The sequence below is a fragment of the Lissotriton vulgaris genome, chromosome 5 (genome assembly GCF_964263255.1).
Source record: "Lissotriton vulgaris chromosome 5, aLisVul1.2, whole genome shotgun sequence".
Classification (NCBI taxonomy): Eukaryota; Metazoa; Chordata; class Amphibia; order Caudata; family Salamandridae; genus Lissotriton; species Lissotriton vulgaris.
Window position 1 is genome coordinate 300,424,295 of NC_141693.1, and position 16,931 is coordinate 300,441,225.

The window sequence follows — 16,931 nt, forward strand, 5'->3', positions numbered from 1 at the left end:
GTAGTCCCACGCAGGGGAGCAATGCATGCCAATAGGGTAAAATGTCAGTTAGTCAAATTGTTTAGGAAAAACTAGACCAGCTCCACTGCGTCGTTAGAAGCAAAATGAAGGATACAGCTGCATAATGTACTGGAGTTGCCCCGTTAAAATTACTCATAGTGCCATTTGGAAGTAAGTAACTTGACTGAGCCTTTGCGCAGGGCGATAGTGTGCGTCCGAGGCCTCTGCAGCGCCATCTCGTATCAAGTCCAGCTGGAAGGCCTTAGGCAGGAAAAAAAAACAGAAAAAGCAGAACAAAACCCGTCCCAACGTAGGACACCTAACCCAACAGTACAAGCCCCCTCCCTCCCGAACCCTTCCCCCCTCCTCACCCTCCTCCCCTCCTCACCCTCCCCCCACCCGTGATGACGGCTGTACAAAGATAAGACTGGAATTAAATATCACTGAAGTATTCATCAGACTTGGAACAGGTGAAGAGCTCTAACTGTTGAGGGACATACCGCAGATGGAAGTCCATAAGAGAGGAAGGTAACTAGGGGCCCCACTGATACTCAAAGTTCTTAAAGGTATCTCTGAATATGTCGGCCATACGTTCAAGACTAAGCAGCCTCCAGAGCCGAGAGTGCCAGAGAGAAATAGCCGGGGCCTCCTTCTGTTTCCAGGCAGCCACCAGACTGACCTTAGCCGCCCTGATGCAAAGCCACATGATTTTTTTATCTGATCGAGTTTGGTGAATAAGGGAAGGGTCCCGCAAGCCCAGAAGGATCCCTTCAATAGTGACAGGGATGGGGTATCCGAGCATGTCTTTTATATGAGCTAAAATTTCTTCCCAGTAGGGGCGAATAAATGGGCAGTCCCACCATATGTGTCGGAAATCACCTAATAGACCGCACCCCCTCCAACAACTGTCTGAGGTAGCTGGAAAAATTAATTTCAGTTTGGAGGGGTGCAGATACCAGTCCATCATGGTCTTTAGATGCGCCTCTCTCAATTCCACAAAGTGATTGAAGCGTGTGATATCCGACCAAAGATGAGCCAATCCTCATCGAGGAACGGACGTTGGGTCATGTCTACCCACAAAGCCATATATCTGGGGCGTGGGGAAAGAAGAGTTGTAAGCAGAAAGCCATAGATGATGGAGATCACCCCCTTGATAGAGGAAGCTTTGGTGAGGAAGGCCTAAAATTTTGTAAGGGGTCGAGTGGCCGCATCCCGAACCGCGGGGGAAAGTGCCCAATGTATCAATTGTGTGTAGTGGTATCGTTCAGTGTCTTCTAATGCATAGTCCCTTTTACAGTGATCAAAGGTGAGGGGGTCAGAGTTGTCGAATAGATGAGTTAAAGCAAGGCACCCCCCCTTCTTCCAGGTCTTGAAGGGTCCCTCGTGTAGTGGCGGTGGGAAAGCTGGGTTGAAATGGATCGGGGTGAACGGAGAAGGAAAGGAGGTCCATCTGTTATCGCTGGAAATCGTATCCCAAACTTTAAGGGTGGTGCGCGTGCGGGTGCTAATATAGGTGTTTGGGGGTCTGTCCTTACGTGGGCGCCATATTATGTCCCTAATAGTCCATACGGTTACACTACGATCCATGTGCAGCCAGTGTTTTTCAGATTCTAATTGGGACCATTCCACCAGGACTCTCAATTGGGCCGCCTTGTAGTATAAAAGAAAGTCGGGTAAGCCGACTCCTCCATCCGCGCGTGGACGCCGCAGCAAAGAGTAGGAAAAACGTGCCCTCCCGCCTTGCCAGATAAAGCTCAGCATCATCGATTTTACTTTTTGAAAGAAGCCATGTTCCATCTCGATAGATAGCGCCTGAAATAGATAAATGAAGTTAGGTAAGAGAGTAATCTTTATGGCGTGTATACGGCCAAGCCAAGAAAGAAAAAGCGGCTTCCACCTAACATGCTCCCCCTGGATTCGAGCAAGGATCGGGGGGAAGTTGGCAGCATAAAGTCCCCCCAAGAGTTGGAGTCAGGTACACCCCCAGGTATTGTATGGACGTGGTTGCCCATGCTAGTGGCGTAAGATTCCGGAGGTGGAGGGCAGCCTCAGAGGATAGGGTGAGGTTGAGAATATATGACTTACTGAGATTGATTTTAAACCCCGACACTAATTCATACCGTGTAAGCTCAGACTGCAGGTTGGGGAGGGAAGTTGCAGGTTCCGTCAGATATAAAAGCACATCATCGGCAAACAGAGAGATTTTATGGGATTCCCCGGTGAACGTGATGCCGTGGAAGCTCCTCACTTTTTAAACATTTCTTACTTATCATTTGAATCCTCTAAATAATTAAGAATTAAAGAAAATTCAAAGGAATGATTTATATATAAATCCTTAACTGCTTGTCTTGACACTCAAATACTTTGAGAAATTTGCTAGATTTGGCGCTACATACTATATTTGATTAAATTAGCAGCACTAGAATTACATGTTACAAATTGATTAGACATATCAGCCTTTTTTGTTGCCTTCACTTTAAATGGAAAGTATGTAATTAGATAATGAATGTAGGAGTTACTTTGAAACTGATTGGTAAATCTGATGCTCGAGCACTTTTAAGAATTTGAATGGAGTAATAAGTAAGAATGCCATTCCATAGTTTTTCATATTTTTCCTCTGAGATCTGTTGTTACAACAATGAATTATTGTTTAACTCTTTGGGGAATGCAGTTTTCTATCTTACACTTTTATACCTGTCTCAAGTGTTTTAAATACAATCTTCTTAATGGGTTAAAGTAACAACATTTGAAGGAATACTCATTAATATTTAATATGAATACCATATGAGGCAATGTCTTAGCTATGGTGAAGCACGTTATCGGTTATGATTGTCAACTCCTGATCATGACACTCCTACACATTAATACAATTAATGAAAGTCTGAGATTTCTATTACGATTATCAGCTGTGTATCTTTGTTATAATTAACAACCAATGAACTTGAAATAATGAAAATCTGACATCTCTGTTATTATGATTAACTGACCTAGTTTAAATCAATAAAATCGTGGAGGAACGTATGAAAAAACTTGCAAGTTACTTTTAAGAGATAACAAGGATTAGAAACATTGAATGCCATTGTACAGCTACATTGCATCAGTTTTGTGTGTAAGTGACTCTTGGGCAATATATCACATTCTGTAGGGTGGCTTCACAGAATGTGATATATTGCCCAAGAGTGCTGGTCAGTGTCATTCCTGCTCATTAGGTACAAGAGGTGGTTGACACCCACTTTCACATATATAGTCAACATTGTCATCTCTGCAAGCTGTAGAATTCGATACACTGATCACACGTACAAAATGGGTGGTGGACATTCATTCATCTTCCAGTTGTCCTGGCCCTGTACATTTGGCGGCTTTGCAACACTGAAGTCATTAGGGCTCACCACCTGCCACTTCCCTCGCCCAGCCTTATGGACAGGCCCCTCACCCCATGTAAACCAGAAAATTACAGAAAAACATTTCATAGCTCCTTACCACCACATCATTTCAGTACACTGATGCTACATACATAACAGAGACTTTAACCAACCTGGCAACTCCAGCACAAAGATAGTGAAGGAATGCTTCTCCTCAACACTCATATTGTAGTACATCAGTGAATCCACCTTCTCCAAAGTTAAGATACTTGGCTTCATCATATGAGCCTTACCCACAATTCACTGCTAGGTCCAAATTTAACTGGACTGGGTGAACAGTTTGTCATTCCTTTCTCTATCTTTAATAATGCACCTTTGCAACACGGTCAGCCAAAATAGAGAACAATTAACAGTCTGCTTCTATCCATGGACACCGACCAAGATATTCTCATCAACCTGCCAAACTTCTTCAAACCCATATCGCTTGGCAACACTTCTCAGCATTAACAACATAACTCTGAAAAAACAATTAAGAACTTAATGTGCCACCCAAAACACCACTGCTCAACCAAGAACCCTTCAGGAACGAGTATGTTAAATGCAGACATGCAATGAAATGATGGTGAACCAGTCTCTTACAACCTCACCCAACTCAGATCTATTAGTTGAACAAGCAAATCGTTGATTACCCAACTAAAGCTTCCTTCTACAAGACTGCCATTAGTGAAGGAGTTATCATATGTCATCTACTCTTTAAGGCCATCGAGCACTTCATCAGTCCACTCTCAGGCCCTCCAGTTACTCTATCAATAAACATATACTAGGCATTACTCACATCTTTACTGAGAACATAAACAATAAGTAATCCACACTGACTCCTATACCTCTACGCTGTACTGTCAAGTGGACTCTCTTCAACCACCTCTAGCACTCTGAATTCGCCGACATGCAAGGCTATTGTTAAGACAACATTCTGTCTTCGTCCATTATTAAATCTTTTCAACAAGATGACCTCAAAACCTCTCCTCAAAACCAACTTGGTCAGGCAAGGGTCCTTCGCCGATGCCCTCATGAGAGAGCAGATACTCCATATGCTGAAAAAAGTGACACCTGGCCTGGATGATCTTGCCAGTTTCAACTTTATCAGTCTTGGGAAAAATCGTCAAAAAGTCAGTCTCCAGCTACTACAAGTGCTGATTAGCAAGAACAATCTTATATCTTAACGGATACACCTACTCTTCAAGTAGTAAACACTGCTGTCCTCATCAATGACAGAAATGTTTGCTGCTGCCTGTTCTGTTTGAACTCTGCAACTTTCAACAGTCTAAGATCAAGCCCTGCTGCACACCTGGGATTCATGAAGCCCTGCAGTGATTCACCTCCTACCTAGACAACCACCACAAACTCCAAAGGAGGAACTGCAAAATTCCAAAGCTACCGTTTTCCTGCTCAGAACCGCAGGGCTCCATCCTTCTTCCCCATTTTACCCAACGCATAATTGAAACCCCCTAAAATCCATGCTCACAGACGACCTCAAGATCCATCAATACAGCAAAGACACTCAACTCTTTCTGAAAAGTTCTCAGCTAGCAACATTTGGTGATTTAGTACCTGAGTGAAGCTAATCTGGAGTTGAATGTGAAGTACCTACCTAATACTCAAACCAATAAAAACTGAATTTGTTTTGTTAGATAAACCGCTATAAATAACTACAAATTCACTTGACTCTTGTACACGAATCTAGACACTTGCCAATGATTGCAGGACTCTATGCACATTTCGTTATAGCTTGTCAAAGAGTGACTTATCTTTAAAGTTTGACATAATTCCAATATCCTGGTTGAGATTTTAACGATTATCAGTGCTTCCAATTCACAAGTGGTGTTTCTTCATAAAAATGGCAGTGATTATATGTCCATGCATCACCTTCTTAGCTCAGTAGTGACTTTGGTGTTTAAGAACATTTCTTGCTCTGTCTTACACTGCAGGCGTCCGCCACCCCAACATTATTTGTGACTGCTGCAAGAAACATGGCATTCGGGGCATGCGCTGGAAGTGTAAAGTTTGCTTCGACTACGACCTCTGTACACAGTGCTACATGAACAACAAGCATGACCTCTCCCATGCCTTTGAGCGCTATGAGACTGCCCACTCCAGGCCGTGAGTACTTAGTCATTCATCGTTGGGACAAAGCCCTCATATAGCCTTTAAGTAAGCCTATTTTTCTTTAGATACCAAATTGCAGATGAAAGTGAGGATCTCCCAAAGAGTTTATACTGTACTCGTATTTATTTATATATTGGACACTTGGTCTCAACCCCCTAAAGAACTTTCATCTACACCAAAACATGGTTCCTGCACAGCTAAATCAAATCTACTATTGCTCTCAGAAATAATACATATTCAGTACCCATCCTGGTATTCTAGGGTAAAATTGACACAGGCAGGAGAGAGAATTCATGGGGTGTTTCTTGGGTTTACATTAATGGCGCACAATTTGTCATGGAAGTAATCGGAAGTATCTAACCTGTGAGTTCTTGGTTTATGTGGACTGGAGGTGCAATCAGATCTAGTTTTGATTTAGAACATGGCAACACGAGAAGGTCAACTTTGGCCCACTGGCAGTGAGAGCATCGAATTGCACCCAACATCATCTAATTGTATCCCCATACTTCTGGGAGGAGGAGAAAATGGCTGGCACTGCTGGATTGGCACAGGATGTGTAGAGCAGAATCCTGTTAATGAGTTCAAGGACCAATATAGCATGTGTTGTAGGGGTTATTTGCTAGATAAATGCTATACTAAACATTCTTTGTTATGTGATGCACTTCTAATGCAATCTCAGGTTCCTTATGAAGGGAATGGCTTGGGATGAATGGACAGTAAGGATCAGTTGTATTTGTTTCAAGGCATGTACACCATGCACCTGAATCAGATAGATATTTTCTTTGGTGTGTAACCATATAGCTTTTTCTGGCTTTGTAATTTCCTGATTAGGCTTTGGCTCTGCTAAGCTGTTAGCGGAAAAAGCAGTTTTCTAGCAATGTTATTCTGTCTTTGTAAACCTGAAAGATATTGTATTGGCCTACTTGTGTTGTTCCAATGAGTCCTTTAGGTGCAAGATGGGTTCATTGTGTCCCACAAGAGTCTCATGGTTGTCCAAACGCCACTAAAAGTTTTGGCCCAGCAGCCTTTAACACACAGCGCACTGTTGAGACACATTTGATGCTCTAGTATTCTGCAAAGTGGGAGTCCCACATGGCTAAAGAGAAAGGCATATTGATGAAAATCGGGATCAAAGCAGAAAAATGTGTAATTAAAAAAATATAACAAAACAGCTCCTGATCTTAATAGCTTCACATAAGTTGTTCTCTAGCTCTTTGTTTTGGGGGAGGTGAGCAGTTGCAAAAACCTGTCTGTCTAAGGTACTTAGAATTATTGTGTTTTGTGTGTTCTGTTGTCCACTCTAACTTCTTGTTTTTGATGATTGTTTTCCCTCCTTATTCCAGAGTCACATTAAGTCCACGCCAGACCATGCCACGAGTCACCATCAAGGGCATATTCCAAGGGGCCAAGGTGGTCAGGGGTCCGGACTGGGAGTGGGGTAATCAGGATGGTAAGCTAGGAATCGTCAGTGAAAGATCCGAAAAATGTTACAAAAAAGCAAAGTAATGTAATTGGTATAAGGCTTTTAAAGAAAAAACACTTATATTTTAATTTTTTGTCAGGTTTCTGTATGTTTTTTGCGTTTTGAAACAATATCATTGTAAGATTATTTGTCATGTTAACATTCTGTTTTGTGTGAGCAGAGCTCACTTTCAAACCCAACGCTGTAAATCTACTTATCCTGATTTGAACCTCACTGAGTGGTTCATTTACCTAAGATCACACAAAGTCAGTAACAAGACTACCTGTATTCCAAATTCCAACTCTCCTGTAATTTCCGCACGGCACACCAAATCTTGCCTTGTAGACAATGTATTTTTCAGCAGCTGGCTAGTGTAGGGGTAACCAGGGTCCCCTTGAGGGGAAAACCCAGTGAAGTAAATCCCCTTTTAGCTTATGCCCTACACATAATCCTCTGTCAGTCCTGCTTCTAAAAGATATAGAAGGTGAGTGCTTGGTCTGCCGGATGATTTCCTTTAACCCCTTCGACGCTGATGACGAGCTGGGCTCGTCATGGCGTAGCCCGCTCGCACGCTGATGACGAGCCCAGCTCGTGACGTAACATGCGTTTTCGCAAAATCCAGCGTGCGAGCGGAATTCCGCTAGCGCGCATGCGGTTAAACATAAATTGAGTACTCCCAGACTTATGCCGTTCAATAGGTTCATGCTCCTGATACCGAGATCTTTTATATAACCTGAGGGGTACTGGTCTTAATCTGTGTCAAAGTCACTTGTGCCTTCCTTCATTCTCTGGAATGAACAGTGCAACCCACTCACTGAATTCTTCTTTGATGATTAGATGATAGGTGCTTCCAATGATCATCGATGTAAGGCTTAAAGGCTGACTCACACCATTAGATGACACACTTGGGAACTGAAAGATTTATGTTATAATTATAACTGTTATTGGTAGCTTAGGGCACTCAATGTTGTGAAGCTTTATTATTGTTATTTTTGGTGTTGTTAGTAGCAATAGTAGTAGTCTTTGTTTATGCTATTATTTTATTGTTGATATCTTTTATTGCTTTCAATCAAAAATAAGATTGCTGTCGTTTGGATTACTACTGTCATTGTATGCAGATGGAAAGCCTTGGGTTGCCTTTTTCTGCCTCACTCTTGGCCACAGTCTTTGTTGCTCCAAAACCTATTTCTGACAAAAAGGGTTTAATTTTATTTATTTTGCCTCTTTTCTATAGCACTGTATATGTCCCTGTATGGCTACTTTATAGTGTTTTCTATAATAAAAAGCAGATCTGTGGAAACCGTTTGGAGCTACAGTGGATTCCAGCCAGTTGACCTGGAGGGATGTTTGCTTGGGTGCCCTTGCCCTGTCTGCTGACTCCTCATCTTTCTTTCCCCTATCAGGTGGCGAGGGGAAAACTGGAAAGGTGGTGGATATCCGTGGCTGGGACGTGGAAACCGGCCGCAGTGTGGCCAGTGTGACATGGGCAGATGGGACTACCAACGTCTACAGAGTGGGTCATAAAGGGAAGGTGGACCTGAAGTGCCTAACCGATGCATCTGGAGGCACCTACTACAAGGAACATTTACCGAAGCTAGGTGTGTGATCAGGACTGCACCATCCAAGGCCGTGCACTGTACGCAACACTACACAAATCACGTTCGGTGTTTCATATCTCTTAATGAGCCACACCTTTTATTTCAAATGGGCCTCTGTCTAGTTTAAGTTATTTTGTGGCTTCTAAACTGGAAACAATTGGATTGGACTAATATAGCCCTTTAAGGCATTTTGCAATTCTTACTGCTGCAGTGTTACTGTTTTACATTCCTTCCCTTTAAAACACCATTGGAAAAAGTAGCTTTATTGTCCTAGATTATTTTTTCCTTAGCCAAAAGCAGTTGCTGTTCTTATGCCCCAAATGTCTTCTGTGGTGTACACCACCTCCTTCATCAGCTATTCAAACATGGTCATCACCAAGGGCTTCAAACCTGCTGGACTCTTAATCCTCAGCAGGGATTTACAGAGGTTAATTCCAGCTCCACTGCTTTCAGTATTCTTAAGGAACAAGATGAACTATTGTTACTTTTACAATTCCTGTTCAAATATCCCCCAGCTCTATCTAGGTGTTGTCTCAAAACAAAATGTAAAAGAAACAAGAGTGCCATATAAACTATTTAAAAAAACGGCTAAGTGCCCTGTCCCTCTTAAGGGATATGCTATACCTCCAGGTACATTTATAAAATACCCTGTGACTTACTTTCCTATGACTGAACTAGAGCCAGAGGTGGACTTGCCTTTTGAGGAAGTTGTGGATGTCATGAGGGGCTTCTACAAATAGATGCACAGTGGAGAGTGGTGAAGCCAGACACCTTTCAGGATCTACCTCTTCCTACTGCCCTTCCAGAGACTCCAAGCCAACAGTGAACTGCCAAACGAATCAAAGCCCCATCATCCTCTGTTACTCTCACTCATCACTAGCCCACCGTCTTGAATAATGACTATATTCCCTATTTGTCTTATATGTTTGTGGAATCTGAATATTTCCTTCCCCAGATTTTTATAGAACTATTTATGCTTGTTCTCAGAAGGGTTTCCAACTTTTGACTGCCTTTTGAACAGGAGTTTTAGATGTGTTTCTCTAACGTGCGCCTAGCATATTCTGATGGCATAAGGTAGTGGTGGCTGCGTTATTCAGTTTCACACTGCAGAATGCATTGCAGTTTATTGCAGCTTGATGCTAAAGCTTTTGGGGAAAATTGTGGGGTTAGTTTGTTGTGGCAGTGCCAAGTTTCAGGGTTGCACGTCTTTATGAATTTCTGTTAAAGCATGAGACAGTCTAGATGCAACTTCGGAGTGCTGTACAGTGGAATGTCACTATAACAAAAATAGTAATAAGTGGGCATGCAAACACAATGTGCAGGTACTCCCAAACGGATAGGAACTGGGAGGAAGCAGAAATAGAGGCCCGCCTTGGAACCTTGTATGGTATAATCAGGTACAGGAAAACTTCCTGTTTTGTTTTTTTCTTGCTTGTCAATTTCGTTTTTTTGTGTCCCCCTAAAAACATTGTTATGCATATGGCATATTTGAAAATGTTAGTTGGTCTCCTGGAACTTGTAGGTACACTTTCCCTGTTATGTTTGAGAAAACACACTATAGTATGTTGTGGGCTAAAACAAAAGGTCAGCTGTATCACACACAATAGACAGACACCTCTTGTCACTCATAGAATGGTTTGAAGACAATTCTGCCAGCATGTCTGTAAGGAAATGCATCTCTTATATATGTAGCTTGATGAGAATGTACAATCATTACTTTTAATTTGTGATAATTTTGCTGTAAATCATTGTTGTTTAAAGGGTGTTGATAGGCAGTAAAAAGAAAAGGTGAAAGCCCAAAGTGAAGTCTGAAAATGCAGGGAATTCTAAAGTGGTATACAGCAAATACCCAGGATAAGAACAGAACTTATGAATAAGAGTTGTGGGACAGATAAGGCCGGGTGAAGTGAAAGATAAGGTGTGGCCTACAGGTGGTTTACCAATTAATAGAATGGACAAACATGGTTGCATGGTCTTGACCTGCTGTCCCTTTGTCTCTGTTTATTTGTAGGCAAACCGGCCGAGATCCAAAGAAAAGTAAGCAATGACCGCCACCCCTTTCAGCATGGAGACAAAGTTAAGTGTCTGCTGGACATCGACATCTTGCGTGAGATGCAGGAAGGACACGGCGGCTGGAACCCAAAAATGGCAGAAGTGAGTTTGACCTCTCGTTGCAACCGTTATACATGTGTTTGTCATGCATTGGCTCAAGGCATTCTGACTCAAACTAAGGAAAGTTGGCTACTATATGCTGCAGTTTGAGGAGCTTTTCAAGCAGCCTAGTTTCCATTATAGGCCAGAAGAACTCAGGAGGAGTCATTTCTATGTCACACTTTGTCAGGTATGGGCTAGAATTTGGAAAGCATCAACTAGCAGTACCTTCTTTTGGGACGCCTGCCATGGTATGATCTTTATAGAACTGTTATTCTCACACCATTGGAAGGCAGTGGTTCTGGGATGAAATTCTTGAAGCACAGCTCAGACAATAATGATAAACTGTTTTCATTGTTGTGAAGACTTGTGATAGGCTCTGTATTTTTGTTTGTAAAGTTCATAGGTCAGACTGGAACCGTTCATAGGATTACAGACCGGGGCGATGTCAGGGTGCAATACAACAGTGAAACTCGCTGGACTTTCCATCCTGGAGCGCTGACCAAGGTAAGGGGTGGGCAAGTCTGCCACTTGTCCAGAGTAAGAGATTTGTTTGGCACTGTGATGTTTGTACAGGATAGATAGGTGAGATGCTCTGTGAAAGGTAAGTGAGTGGTTGGTGTTCAATCAATCTGGCATGGCTGGGTGAAGAGCTACGGCCAAAGTTAAACATGGGGTAGCATGTAGCTGTGACCAATGCAATGTGCAGGCATTCCTCAAGACTATAGATGGGCATATTGAGAGCCATGATCAATGAAAGGGGGTGGCTGATTGGGTGGGGGTGACTGATTGCTTCTGATATACAAATTGTCAGAACACCCAATTACACAAATAAGGGATGAGTGGGGCATAAGCCCTAAAGTTAAGTAATCGGTACTGGTTCTGACTATTGTACAGGCTCCTCAGCAGCTCTACTGAGGTAAGTCATGAGAAGAGCATGCTTTCTGACCAAGATAGGCGGGTGGGGGCGTCTCTCCCAGCTTTACAAATACACGTTATCTTTTGTAATTCTTTTAATTACCTGGGCAGTAAATTTAGACACTTTGACCAATTCACCACAGATTACTGCAACCCCGATTAAGACCATCATTAAAGATTACAAGCAGGCATGACAGGCCGACTCCACATTGACTTAACATTAAATGACTTTCATCCTGTTTATATTTGTGTTTGCAAAGATTTACAACTACAAAATGTGCAGGATTTGAAACTCATACATAGCTATTAACCTATCCATTCCTTACCTTGATCAGAGTTCATGGCTACCCTTCCTTTCTTTAAAATAACATAAATTATTCATAGTTGATATACATTTTAAAAACAGCTTCAAGACATTGACCGAGTTATTCTGCAGGCTTTACAAAGAAAGTATAAATTGGGCATGACTACAAACCCTTTAACCGATTATGGAAAGATAAAGAACAGCTTAATTCATAAATCAAAATACACTGCCAGATAATTGCAGATTTTTCCCTTCTCATATGTCCTTAAAATTCCTGAGTCTATGCCTGTTAAGATTTGGTTTCAATAAGCAGTTATATTCCACTTGTAAAAACTGGACATGAAAATATATTGTGTCTCTGTCTTAAATTCACATAACAAAAGATATTTGAATTGAAGTTCTTTCAACCAAAACGAAACTTTAGGGTTGTCAGCAAATGAAACCTTACATATAAAAAATACACCTCAGGATAGAAGACATTTGGGGTATTTTAATAAGTCTGACGGGATAACAGTTGATAGGGGTCAAGAGTTAACCATTAATGTTGCTTGTTTTTTTTAGTTTTCTTTTTTAGGTGAGTCTTTGTTAAAGCAAAGGATTTTTCAAGACAAGCAGATAGTTACTGTAGGTTTTTTTTTAAATCCTCACTACCTTGCTTACCTTAACTTACTGGCCCCAAGGATTACATTATTGGGACATTGACCTCTCTTTCCATATCCATTGCTTTAATGTTCCATCTGAGGCGTTGCATTTTAAAACACACAGATTCAAAAACTTGGCTTCAAAGGCTCCTTCTTGTTTCAACACTGAAAACTCAGAACAAACGTGTGGCTTATGACAAACAAACAGACAATCTATAGGAGTGGCACTACTAAAGGTGTACACTCCTATCGAATAATTTGCCCAGGAAATCTGCCGACCCATAGCTTAAAGTTGGAAGTAATTCAGTTGAAGTAACCAGAAAAGGTGGGGCCAATGAGGGGCCTGAAATGTGTTTGCTTATGTGCAAGAAGGTAACATTTATTGCATAGACTTTTCGTTTTAAGAGAAGTGAGATGAAGCGGATACCCGTGCTGTTGTCCAGCCAGATGCCTATCTGTAGGCGTGTACTCTCTGTTTTACAGACTTCGAAATGGCAATTACCACTTTGTACTAACTTGCGGACAATGATTACAATTTTGAACTTCTCCTTGTTATCAGCCAACTTATAGACTTCCATAGACCAGCCACTGTTTGGTTTCGTAGTACAGTATTATCAGTGTATTGCACAACAGGTAGCAAACTCACCAAACTGTGGGGAGAAAATGTAGCCTTTTCCATAAAGTTGCATAACTTGGCTAGATATAAATTAATGGTCATCAAGGAGGGAGTATGCACAATAACCTGGAGCTTTATTTGTGAAAATAGAGGAAGGTTCGCCCATACATAGGAGTAAACCATTAAAACAGTGCCAAAGTCTGATTTCCACTTTTTTGTGCATTGCATGTGTGAACCCTTTGTAGTTAACTGCCGAGAGCATCCCATTGAGCCGGTTTACTACTTTGGTAAGGGGTCACCACAGTTTGCATCATTATACTGCCATCTGTTTGTTGGGTGAGAAATGTAGTTTTGTTTTGGCAAAGATTTTGAAGGTGTGAGGATTGGCATACCAAAATTGTTCGTAATCTGAGCCATGTTGTTGAAAATAAGTCAACTCCTTACACTGGTAGTTTGGATGGTAAACTCAGATCCTTTTTAAAGGTCCTTCTGCAGATTGTATTTTCTTTAACAAAAAAAATAAACATTCTTAAATGCCTCAAATGGAAGAGCCAACTAGAGAGAGAGAGAGAGCAAAATAATCAAGACTTCTGCTTCTGAGAATTGGAGATACATTACTCTGTTACCATGTCCGTTACGGTCCTGATAAAGGTCATGATTTCTATATATTGGACATTGTAGCAATCTGGCACCAGCCAAGGTGAAATGAGTTGACGTGCTGCTTATTTTTTTTTCAAAACCAAGAGTTGACGTGCTGCTTATTAATGAGCCTAAAGTTGTTTGAGAAGGTCAACATCAAACATTCAGGATTCATTTTAAATTAACCAGGGTCCACTCATACTCCCAAAGTGGATGTTTATTTTTGTTAAACAAAATACTAATTTTCTCCTTGTGTGTGCACAGCGTTTTTCTTTTTTTGCTGTCTGGGACAGACTAGCTTTTCGTGGCTGTGCTGAAAAGAAACAAGAAGTACATCAGACCATCCACTCTAAGTAGGGCGGACAGTGTGATCTACGTACACCGATGGCCCCAGGTCAATAGGCCATTGGTATAAGGTTTCTGCCAGCAGGGGCACCACCTGCATAAACATAATGTAATATTCTAATTAGGGCAGTCGGTGTGTCAGTTTGATAAACTAGGTGCTCCGCCATGTTTGTGGCGAAGTATCATACCTGCCAAACCTTAAATCAGTCATGCTTATGTATATAGATAGAATTACATGTTACAACCATGAAATATACGCAAAAGTCAAAAAAAAAAAAAGGAATTGTGACCACACCGTATAAGTGATGCTGTATGCGACTTCCCAACAGGAGGATTCGGTTTCCTATGGAGCCATTGGGAAGCAATTGCTCTCACAAGGGCCCTACTGATTTTCCAGGCTCTTTCCAGTGACCCTGGCTATAACCAGCCTGGTAGACCTACTGTAACCGCCTCCCTTCTCCCTTATTTTTCATGGATCCCTACCTGGATTGACCCCACCCATCTACACAGAATACCCTAGCTTCTCTGGATGTGTTCGGCCTTACAGATTGACTTTAAATGACTTTGTATACATCTACATTGGAATTCCAGGATCTACAGTGTGCTCTGAATTATCTCTTGTACTTGCGTTGATCTTGGAACTGTTTTGTTCTGGTCAAAACGCTGTCGATATTACATGGCAAAAAGACGTAATTGAAATCACTTGAACATGATCCATGTAATTACTCTTAACTATATTTGGTGTGCCATTTTTATCTACCGTCTTTTTCTGTTCATGTTACCGGACTTTTTTGGTTTGTTTTCTTTGTCAGGGGTATCTTCTGATCACTTATTTCACCGAGCACAATTGTTTTATGTAGACTTTATTGTGTATATGTCATGATTGTAATTTCTTATTGTACCTATATACATAACAATATGGGTATAAAATCTGATCTCCTTCAAATGATATATATATATCAACGCTAGCGCTTATTTCATCAAACACTTTTCACTTTTAATGAACCTGGTAGGACTTTTGCTGTGTTTATAATATTGCAAACCCATTCCTTCTTGGTTTTACGGGTAAATAATAATAATATTACTAATAGTTATTTTTTATAAAGTGCATAGCTACCCCAGTGAGGTGTCCCAGCACTAGGTACAGGTGTCCACAGTTCCAGATGTAGCAATGGGCTTCCCTAGCTCCCACCCTTGAAGAACCAAGTTTTGAGTTGCTTCCTAAAAGCAAACTCATGTGGTTAAAACAGAGACATTGGAAATCGGGGCACAACTGTTGCAAAATTCTTTGTAGTTAATCCTAGGATTTAAAATAAAATATAAACTCAAAGCCGTATTTATGCATGAATTGGTAATGAAGCTGATTCAATAACTGTATGTTCGAGGCATGTGTGGCTGTAGATACACATGCTTAGCATTATCCTTCCATCTAGTGTTGGGCTCGGAAATGTGAAAGTTGTCTTTCTTTGGAAAAAGTCTTTCGAGTTACGAGGTAGGTAGGAGGTGACTCCTCCTCATGTTCGTGGTGCGCATGGTCATCATCTCCTTTGTTAGATTGTTTTCTTCAGCCGTCTGGTTCGGACGTGTGCTCTTCTGCTCCAGTTCAACACCGTCGTTGTTTCTTCTTTTCCATATTGTACCGTCTGTATTGTTTTCGATCGTGGCTTTTATTAGTCCCCCCCTCGTCTGTTCATCAACGTCAACTTTGTGTGGGCGTCTCAAGTCAGCGGCGGGCTCCGTGGGCCTTAGCCCTTCAAGGCGCACTTCATAACTTACGTTACCTCTGCGCTATGTCCATTCGGTGATGAAACCGGCACCTTTCCGCTTCTGTCTTTACTGCCATGCCAAGTTTCCATGCACCGATCGACACCAGGTGTGTAACTTGTGCATCATCCCTAAATACAAGGAGGCTACCTGCAAGGCCTGCTAGTATTTTCAGTCGAAAAAGATGATCCGTGGCCTTCCAGCTCGATGCCTAGAGATGTCCCACTGTACTGTAAAGGATGCACCATTCCTCTTCAGACCAGAGGACCTTCAAAATGAGTTGCATGCTCAGATGTCGGCTGCTGATAAGGGTACCTTCTCCCACGAGGACTGCTCCGATCTGAATTGGAATTGCGGGATCTCACACCAGGTTAAGTCGTAATAACTGTGCCTCTTCCTCGACCACAGCAGTCCACCACAAAGGGTCACCTACCAGACTGGCCAAAGACTATCATTGGGCCATGGTCAGCACCGACAAGTTGCATGGGACACGCCTATCCCTGGCTCAGCCCCGAAAAAGCATCATAGGCCGCACGCTCCCGAGCCGACTCCCCCATCAGTCTCAAGCCAACTTTCAGAACCAAAACTCTTGGCATAAAAACACAGCTTCACCTCTTTGCCGAAAATTCCAGTGTTGGAGCCAAAACCCTCGGCACCGAAAATGCTGGCACTGAAATCTTCAACAGTGTAGCCGAGATCTGATACCTTCGGCGAGCATACCGAGTCAGTGGAACCATCATTAAAAAAAACCCTCAATCCAAAGCACACCCAAACAAGAGCCAACTATCGTTTGAGGAAGCCTTGAAAGTCCCAATTCCACCAAAGAAGAACAAGCATTGGCAAAGCCAATAGGTCTTGCTTATGCAAGGTTTATTTTGTTTGCTGATGTTTCTTTCAGACTTGTGATACGATTAATGTTGTGTGTCTGTGGGTATGTGTGTGTATATATATATATATATATATAT

General features: G+C 41.9%; 1 protein-coding gene across 8 annotated transcripts in view; it reads left to right on the forward strand.

Moving 5' to 3' along the window:
- The window catches only part of MIB2 (MIB E3 ubiquitin protein ligase 2), a 402,179-nt gene that overhangs the window by 179,471 nt on the left and 205,777 nt on the right, over positions 1-16,931 (forward strand). For all 8 annotated transcript variants that reach the window (XM_086921481.1, XM_086921485.1, XM_086921483.1 and 5 more), the window contains exons 3-7: positions 5,351-5,522; positions 6,872-6,978; positions 8,394-8,588; positions 10,600-10,742; positions 11,139-11,246. In XM_086921481.1, the coding sequence (XP_086777607.1) occupies positions 5,351-5,522; positions 6,872-6,978; positions 8,394-8,588; positions 10,600-10,742; positions 11,139-11,246 (725 nt within the window). The remainder of the gene's footprint in view (positions 1-5,350; positions 5,523-6,871; positions 6,979-8,393; positions 8,589-10,599; positions 10,743-11,138; positions 11,247-16,931) is intronic.